This window comes from Cotesia glomerata, linkage group LG8 (genome assembly GCF_020080835.1).
Source record: "Cotesia glomerata isolate CgM1 linkage group LG8, MPM_Cglom_v2.3, whole genome shotgun sequence".
In the NCBI taxonomy this organism is placed as follows: domain Eukaryota; kingdom Metazoa; phylum Arthropoda; class Insecta; order Hymenoptera; family Braconidae; genus Cotesia; species Cotesia glomerata.
The window spans coordinates 1,310,162-1,326,751 of NC_058165.1; the positions used below are offsets into that span (position 1 = coordinate 1,310,162).

General features: G+C 30.4%; 2 protein-coding genes across 2 annotated transcripts; both read right to left on the bottom strand.

Moving 5' to 3' along the window:
- Window positions 1–57: 57 nt before the first annotated feature.
- Window positions 58–6,334, bottom strand: LOC123271084 (augmin complex subunit dgt6). The gene is made up of 4 exons (XM_044737322.1): window positions 5,872–6,334; window positions 4,404–4,551; window positions 4,190–4,332; window positions 58–1,178 (listed from the first exon to the last, which is right to left on the bottom strand). Exons 1-4 carry the CDS (start codon window positions 6,260–6,262, stop codon window positions 211–213), a joined length of 1,650 nt encoding a protein of 549 aa, XP_044593257.1. The 5' UTR covers window positions 6,263–6,334; the 3' UTR covers window positions 58–210.
- Window positions 6,335–7,337: 1,003 nt separating this feature from the next.
- On the bottom strand, window positions 7,338–8,317 carry LOC123271086. Its single transcript, XM_044737325.1, has 2 exons — window positions 8,102–8,317; window positions 7,338–8,044 (listed from the first exon to the last, which is right to left on the bottom strand). Exons 1-2 carry the CDS (start codon window positions 8,208–8,210, stop codon window positions 7,398–7,400), a joined length of 756 nt encoding a protein of 251 aa, XP_044593260.1. The 5' UTR covers window positions 8,211–8,317; the 3' UTR covers window positions 7,338–7,397.
- Window positions 8,318–16,590: the final 8,273 nt, after the last annotated feature.

Here is a 16,590-nt window from a genome sequence, read left to right on the forward strand (position 1 = left end):
CTAGTATCTTATGCACTAAAAAAAATTTTTATTTAGAGTTCATAATAAAAGCAATAATTAATTTTTTTACAAAATTTATTTGAAAAAAGGAGTACAAAATTTAAAAGTATCAAACTTTTACATCTAGATCAACTAGATTTGATAAACAATCACTATAACTACTTAAAAAAAAAAATATACATCAATATTAATATCAACCGACTTTAACTTTCAAGAAGACAACTTCGAAGTATCCCCATCAGCTTTATATTTCCGAAGAATATCAGCCATAGATTTAATTTCATCGCTGCTATCAAAATTTTTCTCCTCTTTAGCTTCATCTTGGTCCAGCAGTGACCCATTAGAAGAAAGGACCCTCCTTAAGGAAGATTTCTTCCCTAAGGAACAAAAGGAACTGGACAGATTCAAGGTATAATTTCTGACCAATTCAGAAGTGCTCTGAGTACTAATAAGGTCGCTCTTGGATCCAGTGAAGAGTCTCATCAAATTCGGAGGAAGACTCTTCTTCTCCGTCGCGCCTAGATCAATGGAATCATCAAACTTAAGCTTGGGTATCTGCATGTCCTTGACAATAGTAGTTGAAGGACCTGCTAGCGGCGAAGACACATCAGTTTTGAGGAACAGAGCAGGCAGAGACGTATTGGGCGTCAACAGCAGCCGCTTCTCAGTCATAAGACCCAGGTTCTCCAATTCGAGGCTCAGATTGAGGATCTTTCCGTCATCTGGAGCTCGCGGCTGCAGCTGTTCTTTAGGTAATTTATCAGCTAGTTCCTTCATTCTAATTTGGATCTGACTCAGCTCTTCTGACATTTCTTTCAAGACCTCCGTTTGCTCTTTGATGACCTCATTGTCCTCCGGAGTGAATTCCTCTTGGGTGAGATTGTTCCTGGAACAATTGAGCACTGCTTTGAAGACCACCAGCCAGTTTCGGAGAACCAGGAGCCCGTCTTCGTTGTACAGCTTCTGAACTAAGACTCTCGCTTCTGGGTTAAGTGGGTACTTGCTCAGTTTATCTAGATCTACTTTGGGAAGCTTGCTTCCGTCCAAAATTACGCGGTCCTGGCCGCAGACGCTTTTTACTAGGTTATTTATTTCTTCTGAGTATTTCATTAGTTCGTCTTGCTCTTCTACTTTCTTTCTGAGCTCTTCTATTTTGGCGTAAACATCTTGAGCCATTTCTGAAATGAAAGAGAATTTTAATAAGAATTAGTAATAGTTACTAAATGATTTAGTAACAAACCTTTAATTACCAAATATTTAGTAATAATTACTAAATAATTTATTAAAGTCCATTGCCACCAAATAAATATCTAGTATTAACAAATGATTTATTGCTTCGCAATAAATCGTTTATTGCTATTAAACAAATTAATTTTTTAACTAACTTTACCGTATGACCTAACTTTTGTTACTAAAAATAAATCAAAATAATTAAAATAAATAATTTTAAGTTAAAATATAAGGTATTATAAAGAAAATAATCTCATTAAATAATTATTTTTTATTTCAGACATTTAGAAAATTTTAAATTAAACAACTTTTTAACATATCAATAATAGACTAATTGAACTAATTTAAACTAAACTCCACTGAGAAATTACATACAAGCCATTTGGGAGGATGTGTCTTTTCAAAGGGAAGATAAATCTCCCAAATTCGAGCTCAATAAAATAATCTCAGTCAGTTAATAGGTTATGTATGATATTGGAATTAAAGCATCGCCATCTACCGACAATACTTACCAAACAAATATTTAGTAACTACTACTAAATATTATTTGGTGGAAACAAATATTTATTTTGATATAATAAGGCTTTGTTTATATTAATATAATTTATTTAGAATAAAAAAATAATTTATTTAACTGTAACAAATAATATTGATGGGTAAAAAATATTTTTTTCTCCCAAATAAATGACTAAAAATTTTTTTACTAAATCAGTTTATTACTCCGTACTAAATCCTTCTATCGGTGTATAAAAAAATAATATCTTGAAATACTTTTGTTATCATAAAATTAATTTTTAAAAATTGATAACATTTATTGAGGAAATTCCCGATAAATTTAATCACTAAATAATTATTAACATAAGCTTGGCAATAGCCTAATCGGCTCGGTACCTGCATTTCGAAAGAGTGGGACCAGGGTTCGATTCCGGCGCGCACCAATATTTTTCAATGATTATAAACTAAGAATATGTGCGTTTCATTGCCAGCCTCTGTACCGGTCGGGTTTTCTGTGGTTTTCCCGTATAGTTATGGAGGTAAAATGTCATTATAGAAGTACCTCCATACTATTTAAGACCGTAATGCAAATGCAGGTACTGATTATAACGCGTAAGTCGGCCACAGTCGCAGCACATGTGTGTCGGGCATGAAAGAAAAAATCCCGACATGCAGGGGGGTGGGGACGAAAAAGTGGTTGAGAGTTATAATGACGGGGTTGAGAGATTATAATGCGGAGAAAAAAGTGGAGAGACAATAATTCCCCACCCTCCCTTGTAAAACACTCTACAGTGATACAAGTAAAACCATCCTCAATTATATCCTCAATAATTATTAACATATAATTGACTAATAAAAGAATATAGCACTCTGAATTACCGGTATACACTTGACAACACAAAAAGAGTGTCCCTTACCTCAATATTTATTTATGTTTACTGTCTAACTAAAATGACTAAGATATTCTAGCATTTAAAAAACCTTGGTTACTTATGCTTTGGCGTCAACATCTTGCAACATTTCTGGAAGGAATTTAGAAGAATTGAGAACAAAATTCTTGGCTGAAGAAAATTTGTCGGGTGCCTGAAGGAAGACCGAAGTTGTGTTGGTCGAAGTTAAAAGTTTTCGAAAAATTCTATTCTTGGTGGGACATTTTTTCTTAAAGAAGTTCAAGCGTAACTAATGAGTCAAAATAGTGTTAAAATTTTTTTTTAAATTTTAGTTTTCCCAATATTCGTCAAAATTTTTTATTTTAATTTGAAATAATTTAAACAATTTAATAATTGATGATTTTTACTTACTTTTAATAATGTAAAGTAATAAAATGACTTTGGTATTTATTACTTGCCGGAATAAATAAACAGATTTGGCAATAGCGCGCTTGATTATACCCATAACCTGAGACGTAGTTGAGTGTGTGAGTTAAACATTTCTCTCTTTGTAACTATATTTCTATCCTTTTGTTTTTTCTCAGCTGTTGACGCGATGTTGTCAAATCTTTATTCGAATAAATGGCTGACGCTAAACCAGTTACAAACATTAAATTTGACTTTGAATATTTTAAAAATTATATCGGTAATGTATTATTATTATTAAATTGTTTTTATATTTTGCAGTAATCCAAGTTTCTTGTGTATAATTTTTTATCCGTTAAAGTTGGGAGGTTAATATTGACAAAAATAATTAAAGTCTCGACAAAACGTTTGTCCGCCATAAGAGCCCGTGTATAAGGAGATAAAATATGTGATTTTTAAAATTTAATATCTAAGTAACTAAACGGTGAATCTTTTTTTAATTTTGGGATTAGATAAATTACGTATTTATTTATACGTATACTTAATTTCAAAGCTCAAAGTTGGAAATTATTTTTTACATTAGATTCGCTCGAACCTCCTTAGTTCAGATTATCATAAATACTTGATACAATAAATTTTTATGTTTGATAAAGATTTTTAGATACTTTAGGGAAGCAGCGCCACCTGCTTCAGCTGAGAAAAAAATTTTCTCACCTTGAGAAAATTTTTCTTGAGAATATTTGATACCCTTTTTATATTATTTTACCGTGCAATTATACATATTGAATGAAAAAAAATGATGAAATATTATTTTATCTTCCCAATTGACATGTTAATCAATAAAAATATTAATGAAAATTAACTTCTATCTTTATATTTAATTTTTTGGAGCTCGAGAGAAATTTTCTCTCGACAAGAAAATAAACTTATATCAAGAACTTAATTTTTTGGAGCTTTGAGGCTGAATTTTCTTAAAACAACAAAATTTTCTTGACTTAAATAAATTTTCTTGGATCTAGATACGTATTTCTTAAAGCAAGAGAATTAATTTTGTTGGAATAAGTGAAATTTCTTGTGTTAAAAAAAAAAAATATTTTTTCGCTCAAGAAAATAATTAGAAAGAAAAATAATTTCTTGACTCAAGTGAATCTTTTTTTTTTTCTGTATACCTTTTATAGCTTCTTTATCTTTAATATCAACCAGGCGCTTTTTGAGATCTTCATCGACATCAGACTTGGCTACTACTTCTGCTAATTCGGGTTTTAATTTAAAAATATTTTCGTTGTAATTTGTGATACGCTCAGATGTTTCTCTGAAAATAAATAAATTTTTATTTTTATATTTTTATAATTATAAACAGTCAGGAAGTCAATAAATACTTACTTCATTCTTTCCACAGCTCGTTTTTCAATATCCTCGTAGTTTTCTGTCTTATCTATAGCATCTTGTTGCATTTTAGCGGTGATATTTGTGAAAAGAGTTTCTGTCAATGGGTCCCACTGTTTTGGATATCTCAAACCTTTTTTTCCAGCTAATAAAATTCAATATTTAATTTAGAATTAATGAATTACTAGCAACCTTGCAGTCACTATGTGACTGCCATAATGAACTATAAATAAATAATATTTTTTAAGATATAAGCTCATCTTGATGTTACACTCATCAAGAGTTTTTATTTGAGTACCCACATGCATTTTTGATATATTTTTCATATATACATATATATATAATATATAAAATATATGAAAAATTGATGTGGGTACTCAAATGAAAGGTCTTGATGAGTGTAATCTCAGGATGAGCTTATATCTTTAGAAATATCAAGAGTTTGCAAGATACAATTTAATTTCTTAATTATTGACATTTTTAAAGATATAAGCTCATCTTGATGTTGCACTCATCAAGAGCTTTCATTTAAGTACCCACATGCATTTTTGATATATTTTTCATATATACAAATATATAATATATATAAATATATAAAATATATGAAAAATTGATGTGGGTACTCAAATGAAAGGTCTCGATGAGTGTAACATCAGGATGAGCTTATATCTTTAAAAATGTCAAGAGTTTGCAAGATACAATGTAATTTCTTAATTATTGACATTTTTAAAGATATAAGCTCATCTTGTTGTTGCACTCATCAAGAGCTTTCATTTAAGTACCCACATGCATTTTTGATATATTTTTCATATATAAAAATATATAATATATATAAATATATAAAATATATGAAAAATTGATGTGGGTACTCAAATGAAAGGTCTCGATGAGTGTAACATCAGGATGAGCTTATATCTTTAAAAATGTCAAGAGTTTACAAGATACAATGTAATTTCTTAATTATTGACATTTTTAAAGATATAAGCTCATCTTGTTGTTGCACTCATCAAGAGCTTTCATTTAAGTACCCACATGCATTTTTGATATATTTTTCATATATAAAAATATATAATGTATATATAAATATATAAAATATATAAAAAATTGATGTGGGTACTCAAATTAAAGGTCTCGATGAGTGTAACATTAGGATGAGCTTATATCTTTAAAAATGTCAATAGTTCACAAGGTACAAGGTCATTTCTTAATTATTGACATTTTTTAAGATATAAGCTCATTCCGACATTACACTCATCGAGACCTTTCATTTGAGTACCAACTTGCATTTTTGATATATTTCTCATATATACATATATATAAATATATAAAATATATGAAAAATTGATGTGGGTACTCAAATGAAAGGTCTCGATGAGTGTAACATCAGGATGAGCTTATATCTTCAAAAATGTCAATGGTTTACAAGATACAAGGTAATTTCTTAATTTTTAATGTTTATACTTACTTTGCCGCTCGCAAACTTTCCTGAGAACAATCAAAGTCAAATCAACCATCAGGTTGATAAAATGTTCCCCACGTGCAGTGTGCAGATGTGAAGACTGAATAGAGGACATGGTAAAGTCATCGTTTTCCTCGAAGACAGTCCCAATGAAGCTCTTCACCTGAGCGCGGTACCTTCCTTCCTCAGTTTTATTCAGCAGCGGCCACTGGACAGCTTGTTCAAAGCGTTCCTGGTCGTAAGTAGACAGCAAGTACTGTGAGAGCAGGATGAACCCGGTAGTGTTCGGCTGCTCGAACATCGTCGGGCTCACCAATTTTTCCAGGTCCTTGCTCATTGGGTGGATCCTGTTCAGGATTTTCAGCATCCTCTCCAACCCATCTCCGTAATCACTCATTATATTACTGTTAATTTATTTTTAAGCCAAAAAAAGAATTTATGACATCTAAAAATTTTTAGAATTTTTTTTTTTATTGAAAAAATTATTACAAAAAAATTTAATAATTTTTTAATAAAAAAAATTAATGTAGAAATTTTTGAAAATAAAAAATGAATTTTTTTTCAGATAATTTTTTTGCTTAAATTTAATAAAAAAAATTGAAAAATTATATAAGTGCAATTTTAAAAAACTATTTTTTTTAAATTTTAATTAATAAATTAAAAAAAACACATGTTAACTTTATTATAAAATGTAAAAAATAAATAATTTTTATAAATTTTTAAGAATGAGGTTAAACTTAATGTTCAGTTGTGACTGACGCCGGTTACAAACTAAAATGATTATTAGTAGCTACCAGAGACATCTACCTTGACGTCAACATATATTTTAATTTATTTCAACATCATATTGACACTATTATAATATTTAATAATTTTAAAATTACAAAAAATTTTATTTATAAAAAAAGCATTAAGTAATCTAAAAAAAAAAAACTTTATTTTAAAGCTCTACTGAATTAACAGGAATTAAATTTATCACCAATAAAAAATTCTTAAAAAGGCGCCAAATTTGAATTAAAAAATGTTTTTTTTTTTTTTTATTCTATCATTACAAATAAAATTAAAAAAAATTTAATTTTTAGATTTAAAAAAAAATTATGTGTTATTTAATAAAAAAAAATTTTTTTTTGTAATTTAATTGTTTTAAAGAATTTTATAAAATAAATTAAAATTTATATATTTAAACAAATGATAAAATATAATTATAGATTTTTCATTAGATTAATTTTTAATTTACAAAATAAATTTTTATAATTTATCAACCACTAAAAAAATAAAATAAAATTTTATTACTTACCTCCAAAACTTAATTTTCTCAGGCCCTAAAATTCTTACAAAAAAATCTCTAAATTTCTTTATAAAAAAAAAAGTAAACCTATAAAAAATCAATAAAATAAACCTAGAAAAAATAATAATAAAACAAACCTTAAACAAATAATTAATTTTTAAACGAAAAAAATTATTTTCAAATTAATACCAAAATATTTATTAAAACCAACTTAAAATTTACATTTCTAATACATAAAACCTAATTAATCTTCATCAGAACTATTCTTCTCCTCCTTAACCTTGATCTTCTTTCCTTTCTTGACCTTGACTGGTTCTCCTGACAGAGGGTTCCTAATTTTCAACCCTTGAGGAAAAAATACTTTTTTCTCTCCTTTGCAATCATCTTGCTCATCCATATCCTCTTCTGGCTTAGCAATTTTAGCCTTATTGATACAAATTTTCCCCAAAGCCTTGACACTGAGAGCACGGAAGGGCTTTTTGTCTTCTCTGGTCGGAAAAATGCAGGTAATATCTCTGCTTTCTTCATCAGGGATCCAGGTGTACTTCTGATGGCTAATCTTAAGCTTCTTCTTGGTTCTTTCAGTGTCCAGAGTCACACCTAGCAGATCATGGGGATTAAGGTGCCTGGGAATGTCAATCAGGAATAGCTCATCATCCTCCTCGATGTCCTGGCAGCAGAAGGAAGCTTCTCCTTCACATGTAATCAAGCGCTCCTGAGCTACAAATTCTTCTAGAGACTGGTAAAATTCCGCAGAATTGCTCAAAAAATTGTCTCCACTTCCTACGCTTCCGGGTTGAAGGTCAGGTAAGTCCATTTCCATCTTATGATCATCCGAGAAACTTGCCCTGACTTTTAGAATACTCTTGCGCTTTGGTGTTGATTCAAGGTCTGGAGAATAACGTTTTTTTGGAGATTTTATGGAGGTATTAAGTGTTATTGACTTACGGCTTTTTCGTTTTGATGAATCCTGGCTTTCTACAATTGCTGTTGATTTATTTAGAGATGTATTTAATTCTGTTAACTTGTCACAGTCACTTGGGTCACTTACTACCATTTTAATAACGATTAATAATTAACGATTTTTATCATTTAGTTACTGTGTTTATTTCACCCACGTGGATAAGATACGCTTTTTTTTTCGCAGGTTAGAGAAAATTATGGATAGATAAATAGATATCTGGAAATGGTAACGAGTTTTAGTAGCTTGGAGGTACGGGAATTAAGTTCGAGAAGAATATAATAGATGGCGCCAGAAGTAACTTTCTAAGTGGTAGTTATTATTGGCTGTTGATAAATGATTTGTCATCAATTGCTGTCAGTATTTGACGTCAATTTAAAAATAGCATCATTTAATTTCATTTAACTTGAGGTGGTTGTCCTATTGAAATCTAATTATATAACTGGCTCTATTTAATTAATATATAACAATAACTAAATTGAACTAAGATGAGACAAAGATAAAAAAAAAGGTTTTCTCAAATTTAAAATTTGTTTTGGTACTGAATAAAATAATTTTGTTTTTCATACTGTCAAAAAACTAAAAATTTGAATTTTATTTCGATATTGATGAAAAGAAAATTTTTCAAAAAATTGTAGAGAATGTAAAAGCAATTCAATTGGTATGTACAGTCGACTCTCTCAAAGTGTCCGTTTTCTTGTTTCAACATTTAGTTATTTCTCCCACCAATAAGCAACAATATTCAAAACATTTTTGACATGATAAATAATGAAAACATTTTTAACTTTCTGCAAAGATAATTGAAAATTTTCAAAAATTTGGAATCTGGTTTTCCCCAGAGCTGGCCAATTTCCTCAAAAAAAAAAAAAAAAAAAGTTCCCCAGAAACAATTACTCGAAAACCCAAATTTTATCGAAGGAATTCAACGACTTGACCGATTTGATCGCAGTTGATGCCATTCGAAAGGGTTCGACTAAACTAAGATTTTGAATACCATATGGACCGATTCAAGCCAGTAGATTTTGAGAAATCTCAAAAAAACTAAAAAAAAAATTTTTTGAAATTTAGTTTTTTTAGAATAACTTTCAAACGGCTTTACCGATGAATTTCAAAAACTAATCAGCTTTTAACATAAAAAAAACTACGTTGATCGCCTCCAAGCCGGTCAAAATCGTTTGATTCGTTCGTGAGTTTTCGTTGACGATAGAAAACTGAAAAAAGTATTTTTTCGGAATTACTTCGAAATTTCTAGCTCGATCGATTTAAACTTGAAAATTCTTCATGGGGCTTCAAAAACTGCCTTGAATGTCGCCAACCGCGTGAAAATCGGTTCATTCATTCAAAAGTTATTGCTAAGGGTGTGCGAATCTTCGAGTTTACGAATAATTCGCCTCGAATTTGAATCGAATTATTCGATTCGAATTTCGAATCGAATAGTTCGAATAGCTCAAATAGTCGTTCAAACAGTCGTTTTCTGTTAATAAACTGATTAATTTTTGTGTAAAAATTAATTCGTTTTATTTTATTTGACTAAATAAAGTATTCATAATTATTCGATAGTAAAGTCTGCTTATTATTTGTAATGGATATCTCTTGGTGTATTCGGACTCCCCGCCTCGGGGCACCTCGCCATTTTGACATTTTTCCGGGAAAATTCGATTTTTTTAATAAACGAGATCTACGGGGACGATAGATCAGACATTGAAAAAGTGTAAATATAGACTATGGAAATTCTATAGCTTTATCTCTAGCTAAGATTATTTAAATTAATTTATTTTTCTCTTAACTGAAATAAATTACGTCTATAGCTATATTACATTATAGTAATATTTACATAGCCCACATGAATTTTTTATGAATTTTATATATTCCACAAATATGGGAAATATCATATAGGTTGAAAGGTCTCGATGAGCGTAATATTAGAATGAGCTTATGTCTTAAAAAATGGCAAGAATTGAAGAATGACTTTGTATTTTGTCTACTGATGATATGTTTAACGATACAAGCTCATCCTCGAGTTACACTTATCGAGGTCTATCATTTAAATATCCACACGAATTTTTTATATATTTTATATATTTCACAAATATGATAAATATCATATCTATAAAATCTTTTATTAAAAAGCTTGTGCGACGTTTTCATTGTTGTCGCTTTTCATTGCTACCTTTACACTCTTTCAATGTCTGAACCATCGTGTCGTAGATCTTATTTAAAATAAAATAGAATTTTCCCGGAGAAATGTCAAAATGACAAGGTGCCCCGAAACAGGGGGTCCAAATACACCAAGAAATTTTTATTACAAATATAATGAGCAGCCTTTACTATCAAATAATTATGAAGACTCCTTTAGTCAAATAAAATAAAACGAATTAATTTTTACATAAAAATTAGTTGGTTTATCGACAGAAAACGACTGTTTGAATTATTTAAAATATTCGAACTATTCGAATATTCGATCCGAATTTCGAATCGAATAGTACTATTCGATTCGAACGCTATTCGCACACCCATAGTTATTGCCGTTTGAAAATTCAAAAAATTGTGTTTTATTAAACTGCTATTAGAGTTTTGAGCTCGAAGAGCTCAAAAACATAATGTGTAATTTTGAGCACTTAAGTACAAAATAAGCGGGAGGTTGCAGGGATGGCCTTTAGGGTCAACCGTCGTCCCAATTTTTTTTATCTAATTTCAAATAAAAAAAAAATCAAAAGTAAATTTTTTAAAAAATTTAACATGTAAACTGTAAGACATATATTGCGCTGTTAGATTATTGAAGGTGACTTTGTTGGGTAACGATATCTAGTAAGCAATTTTAATAGTTACTAGACTTGATGTTTTTTATTTTTTGTTTAGTTTGTTATTTTATTAAAAAAAAATTAGGAAAACGGTTGACCCTGAAGGCGATCCTTGCAACTTCCCGCCAATTCTATACCTAAACACTTGAAATTGCACTTATGACGTTTTAGAGCTCTTCGAGCTCATAAATACAATTTGTATATTATTTTGAGCTCTCCGAGCTCAAAAAAATAGCTTTTGTATGCTTTCAAAAGTTTGATAGAAATTTGATAAAACACTATTTTTTTTTAATTTTTAAATCGCGATAACTTTTGAATGAATGAACCGATTTTCACGCGGTTGGTGGCATTCGACGCAGTTTTTTAAGTTTCATGAAAAATCTTTAAGTTTATATTGACAGAGTGGAAAACTTCGGAGTAATTCCGAAAAAAACACTTTTTTTGGTTTTCTTTCGTCAACGATAACTCACGAACGAATCAACCAATTTTGACCGGACTGGCGGCAGTTAAAATCTGATTAGTTTTTGGAATTGATCGGTAAAGCCGTTTAAAAGTTATTTCAAAAAAACCACTTTTGAAAAAATTTTTTTTTGTAGTTTTTTTGCGATTTCTCAAAATCTACCGGTCCGAAGCGTTCCAAAGTATATACAAAATCTAAGTTTGGTCAAGCCCTTTCGAATGGCACCAACCGCGATCAAATCGGTCAAGCCGTTCAAAAGTTATAAGAGGTTTACATACATCCACACACACACACACACACACACACACACACACACACACACACACACACACACACACACACACACACACAGACATTCAGACACCATCGCGGGAATAGTCAGGGAAGCTTCCTAGGACCTCGAAACGTCGAGATTCGATGAAAACTCGATGATTTTCGTAAAACGGGGTGAAAACAATAATTTCCCGATTTTTGAAAATCTTCGATTTTCTTAGAGGGAAGTTAAAAAAATGAAAGTTGTTTATAAAACAAAACATGTGATTATAATGAAAATTATAAATTAAATAATTATTAATTAAAAATAATTTATTAATTAAGTCAGGTAAATTAAATCATATTTGTTAATTAAATACATTTAACTAATCAAAGAAAATTTATATTTACAGATGTACAAATAGTTTTAATGTTATTGTCAGAAAAGTTTCAATGAATATTTAATTTAAACAATTACTAAATATTTATTGCTACAACAGTCTTTGATAACTGTTTATTACTTCGTGCTCACGAAAAGCTGTTAAATTTGTCACCAAGTCCAATAAAAAAACTTAGATATTCTTTTATTGCGATTGATAAATATTAATACGGAGATACTGATGATTATCGTTGGTTTTTTACGTAGAAAAACTCAAAGCTAACTATTTTTCAATAATAATTTGCAGTTGTACATTTTTTGTAGCTTTACATATATTGAAAATAAATTAATAATACGTTTATTTAGATGATAAATCCCAACAGGGTATAATAAATCCCTTTTGCTTGAACTTTACTTGATAGAAAAATCTTTGAACCAAAAATATCAGTTTAAGAAAAAATTTTTCTTGTTTTTGGTCCAAGTAAATATTACTTAATTTAAGAAATTTTCCTTTGTGATTAAAGATGATAAAATTTTTCAAAATGATATTTTTGATTTGATAATTTTTCTTCTAAATCAAGTTAATTTTTTTTATCCGTGCAGTTGTACTACTGTCAAATTTTTGGAAAATGCCATTACTTTTGTAATTTTTAGATAAAGTATTTATGATTTACCACTCGGCCATTTGGCCTCGGTACAAATGAATGAAAATACGAATTAGGAACATCTCTTTTTTCAAGAAATTTTTCCGGGACAAGCTTATCGATAAAGATCTTATCACAATTATAAAATACGTTTAATTTTATCTCAAAAAATAGAATCTGGAATTAAAGCGGCATAATGGCCGAGCGGGTTAAGTCATTATCCCGTTAGTTCGCTCGCACATCATGCCGTGAGGCGAGGGTTCGAGCCCCGACGGTTGTTCGAATAGTTCCAACACCAACCGTCGGGGGGTCACTCCGGTAGCCGAACTGTACTGGCATGGGTTTTCTCTGTGGTTTCCCCATCGCCACTATTCCAACAACCGATAGAAAGGGGTGAGGAATAGGGTAAATACAGTACAGAAAGCACAAGTCGGTCCACAGTCGCAGTGATAATAATAAAGAGTTGAGTATATAAATGTGCGAAAAATAAGGTTGATTATGTAGTGAAAATACAGGAGTGAAAAGAGGACATGCTGGGGTCCAAAAAAGCGTTGAATAAACAAGGACAGTATAAAAAAAACACAGGACGGTGGCGCACACGCGGAATGCGACAGCTATCATCTACCCAGCCTTGAAAAACCAAGAATGGTATACAAGTAAGAATCGAAATAATAATAATAGAATCTAGAATGAAAACTCAGATCTATAGCATTAAAACAAAAATTTGCGATAGCTAGTTATTATGTGAGTAATTTGCGCAAAGCACATTTTTTTCGACCAATCGCAGCAAGCCACCTAAGTTTCGTTCAAGTATATAAACCACAAGTATTACTCAAATGTATCGATGAATATTCTACGAATATTTTTTCTAAGTTCACTCATAACTAGTTATTGCGTGTATTAGTATCGAAATAAGTATCTTCTGAAGCTGAAAAAAGTAACCATGTTTTCCAAGTATTTTTTCGTCTTATTTATAAATATATACGGTTAGTGACCAATTTTTATATTTTTATTTGTTATCAATTAATTTTGAACATATTTTTGATCTTGAATGAATTTTTATGTTTGAGACTAGCCGTGAACACCCGCTTCGCTGGGTTATTTTAAATAGTACAGTCATTTGTTAATATTTTAATTTTTTGGGATGTTTTAAAAGTTACTAAAACAATCCAGCATATTTTCGACCGATAAAAATGTTGACATACATTTTGAAGCTTTCTAGTTTACTCGGAGTTATTCTAGATCATTTTAGAATCTTCTAGATCATGCTCATTCGATTAGAATTTAAACGTAGATTTTAGAACTTCCCTAATTATTTTAGAACTTTCTATATCATTCTAGAATTTTCTAGAACATTCTCAATCGATCAGAATCTAAACGTAAATTTTAGAAATTCCCTAATTATTTTTGAATTTTCTAAAACATTCTCATTCGGATAGAATCTAAACGTAGATTTTAGAACTTTCTATATCATTCTAGAATTTCCCAGATCATTCTAGACATTTGTGGATCATTCTAGAATTTTCTAGAACATTCTCATTCGATTAGAATTTAAACGTAGATTTTAGAACTTCCCATATTATTTTAGAACTTTCTAGATCATTCTAGAATTTTTTAGAACATTCTCATTCGATCAGAATCCAAACGTAAATTTTAGAACTTCCTTGATCATTCTAGAAGAATCTAGAGCATCCTCATTCGATCAGAGTCTCAACGTAGATTTTAGAACTCCTTATATCATTTTAGAATTTTCCAGATCATTCTAAAAATTTCTAGATCATTCTGGAATTTTCTAGAAAACTCTCATTCGATTAGAATTTAAACGTAGATTTTAGAACTTCCCATATTATTTTAGAACTTTCCAGATCATTCTAGAATTTTCTAGAACATTCTCATTCGATCAGAATCCAAACGTAGATTTTAGAACTTCCCAGATCATTTTAGAATTTTCTAGAACATTCTCATTTGATCAGAATCTAAACGTAGATTTTAGAACTTCCCAGACCTTTCTAGAAATTTCTGGATCATTCTAGAATTATCTAGAACAATTTCGATCGATCAGAACATTGATATACATAATAAAGCTTTTTAGATCATTCTAGAAATTTCTAGAACAATCCAGACCATTTCAGACCTATGAAAGTCTCACCTATTACCAAATACAAACACTATTCGTCTGCGATGCATCGTTTTATTATTACAAACGAATCCAAGTAACGTGCATATAATTAATACTATAGTGTTGATTAAAATTTTATCTAGTAGGTAATCTTTCGAGTAATTTGGTAAAATCGAACAAATTTGAAAAAATATTTTTAATACGTCAATGCTCTATGATATCTATTCATACGGAAGCATACTTCGAAATGCATTTTTATGTCTTTGGACTTTTTTCATATTAGAATAACGAATAACAAAATTGTCATATTTTAAATTTCTCAATCGAAAATTTGAAATAATTTTCGGATAAAATACGGTTAAATTAAAGTAAATCTTATGACTTTTGGTATTTATTGAAGTAGTGGCAAATTCAATTGTAGAAATCGCAGCTAACTCATTACTACATCCAGAATTATCCATCAATCAATGCAGTAAATGGCGCAAATCGGTAAGTCTGATTAAATTTCATCTTACACATGACGTACATAAAACATTTCTTTTGCTTGCCTTAATTTAAGCGCGAACGTGCGAAGGCTATGCTCTACTATGGCCTAAAAAATTAAATTACAAATAAAGTAAATTTTCTCACAATTTATTCCTAAAAGATGAACGTTTAAATTTATTGAACGTTTTTGTTTCTTATTAAAGTGTAATCCAAATCTTCCGCACCCCTGTTGTGACTCCAATTATAAATGCATCAATATTTTCCGAGATAAACTCACTGAGTACAAATATGTTTGCATAAAAGAAGGTAATTACAATAGAACCTGAAAGTCAATTAAATTTGTTATTAATATAAAAATTTTACCCAAAGCCAAACTGGGAGACAACTGTCACAACTGGTACGACTGTGAAGCTATAATTGACGCAAAATGTTCAGTAGATGGTACATGTGCTTGTAGCAGAATCTCTCGAGAGTGGAATAGCACGATTTGTTTATATCCTACTATCACAAATTCATTGATCCCTGAGCTTGCTAAGAATTACCATTATGATCGATTACAAGGAGTGTATCTAAGAAAGACCAAATATTATTCCCAATCTGGCCTCAACAGGGTATCAAGTAAAATAATTATTCGTAACAAATCCTAGTTACAAATAAGGACGAACCTTAAAAAAGTCTGGCTCAAAATTCTCAATCAAGTATCTGCATAGAGTTTAAAAAACTCTAGTCCAAAATTTCTCTGGCAGATTTGTGTTCGAAAATTATCCAAAAACGCTGCAGATACTTACACGAGACTTTTGGGTCAGACTAAAGTGAGAATATATCCAAGTATTTTACTCAGATATAACAATAACATATGGGTCATTCCATGTCAATTCAACGACGTTGTGACGGTGACCCTCTTAGATTTTTATGATTTTTAACTTCCCGCTCAGAAAATTGAAAATTTTCAAAAATCGGGCAGTTATTGGTTTTACCCCGTTTTTCGAAAATCGAGTTTTCAACGGATGTTGACGTTTTGAGGTCCTTGGAAGCCTCCCCGAATGTTTCCGTGATGATGTCCGTACGTCTGTGTGTGTGTGTGTGTGTGTGTGTGTGTGTGTGTGTGTGTGTGTGTGTGTGTGTGTGTGTGTGTGTGTGTGTGTACGGTCGTATGTAAACCTCTCATAACTTTTGAACGGCTTGACCGATTTTATCGCGGTTGGCACCATTCGAAAGGGTTTGACTAAACTTAGATTTTGAGCATAATTTGGTTTGATTCGAACCAGTAGATTTTGAGGAATCCCAAAATTGTCGTTAACGAAAAAAATCGAAAAAATCGTTTTTTGGGAATTA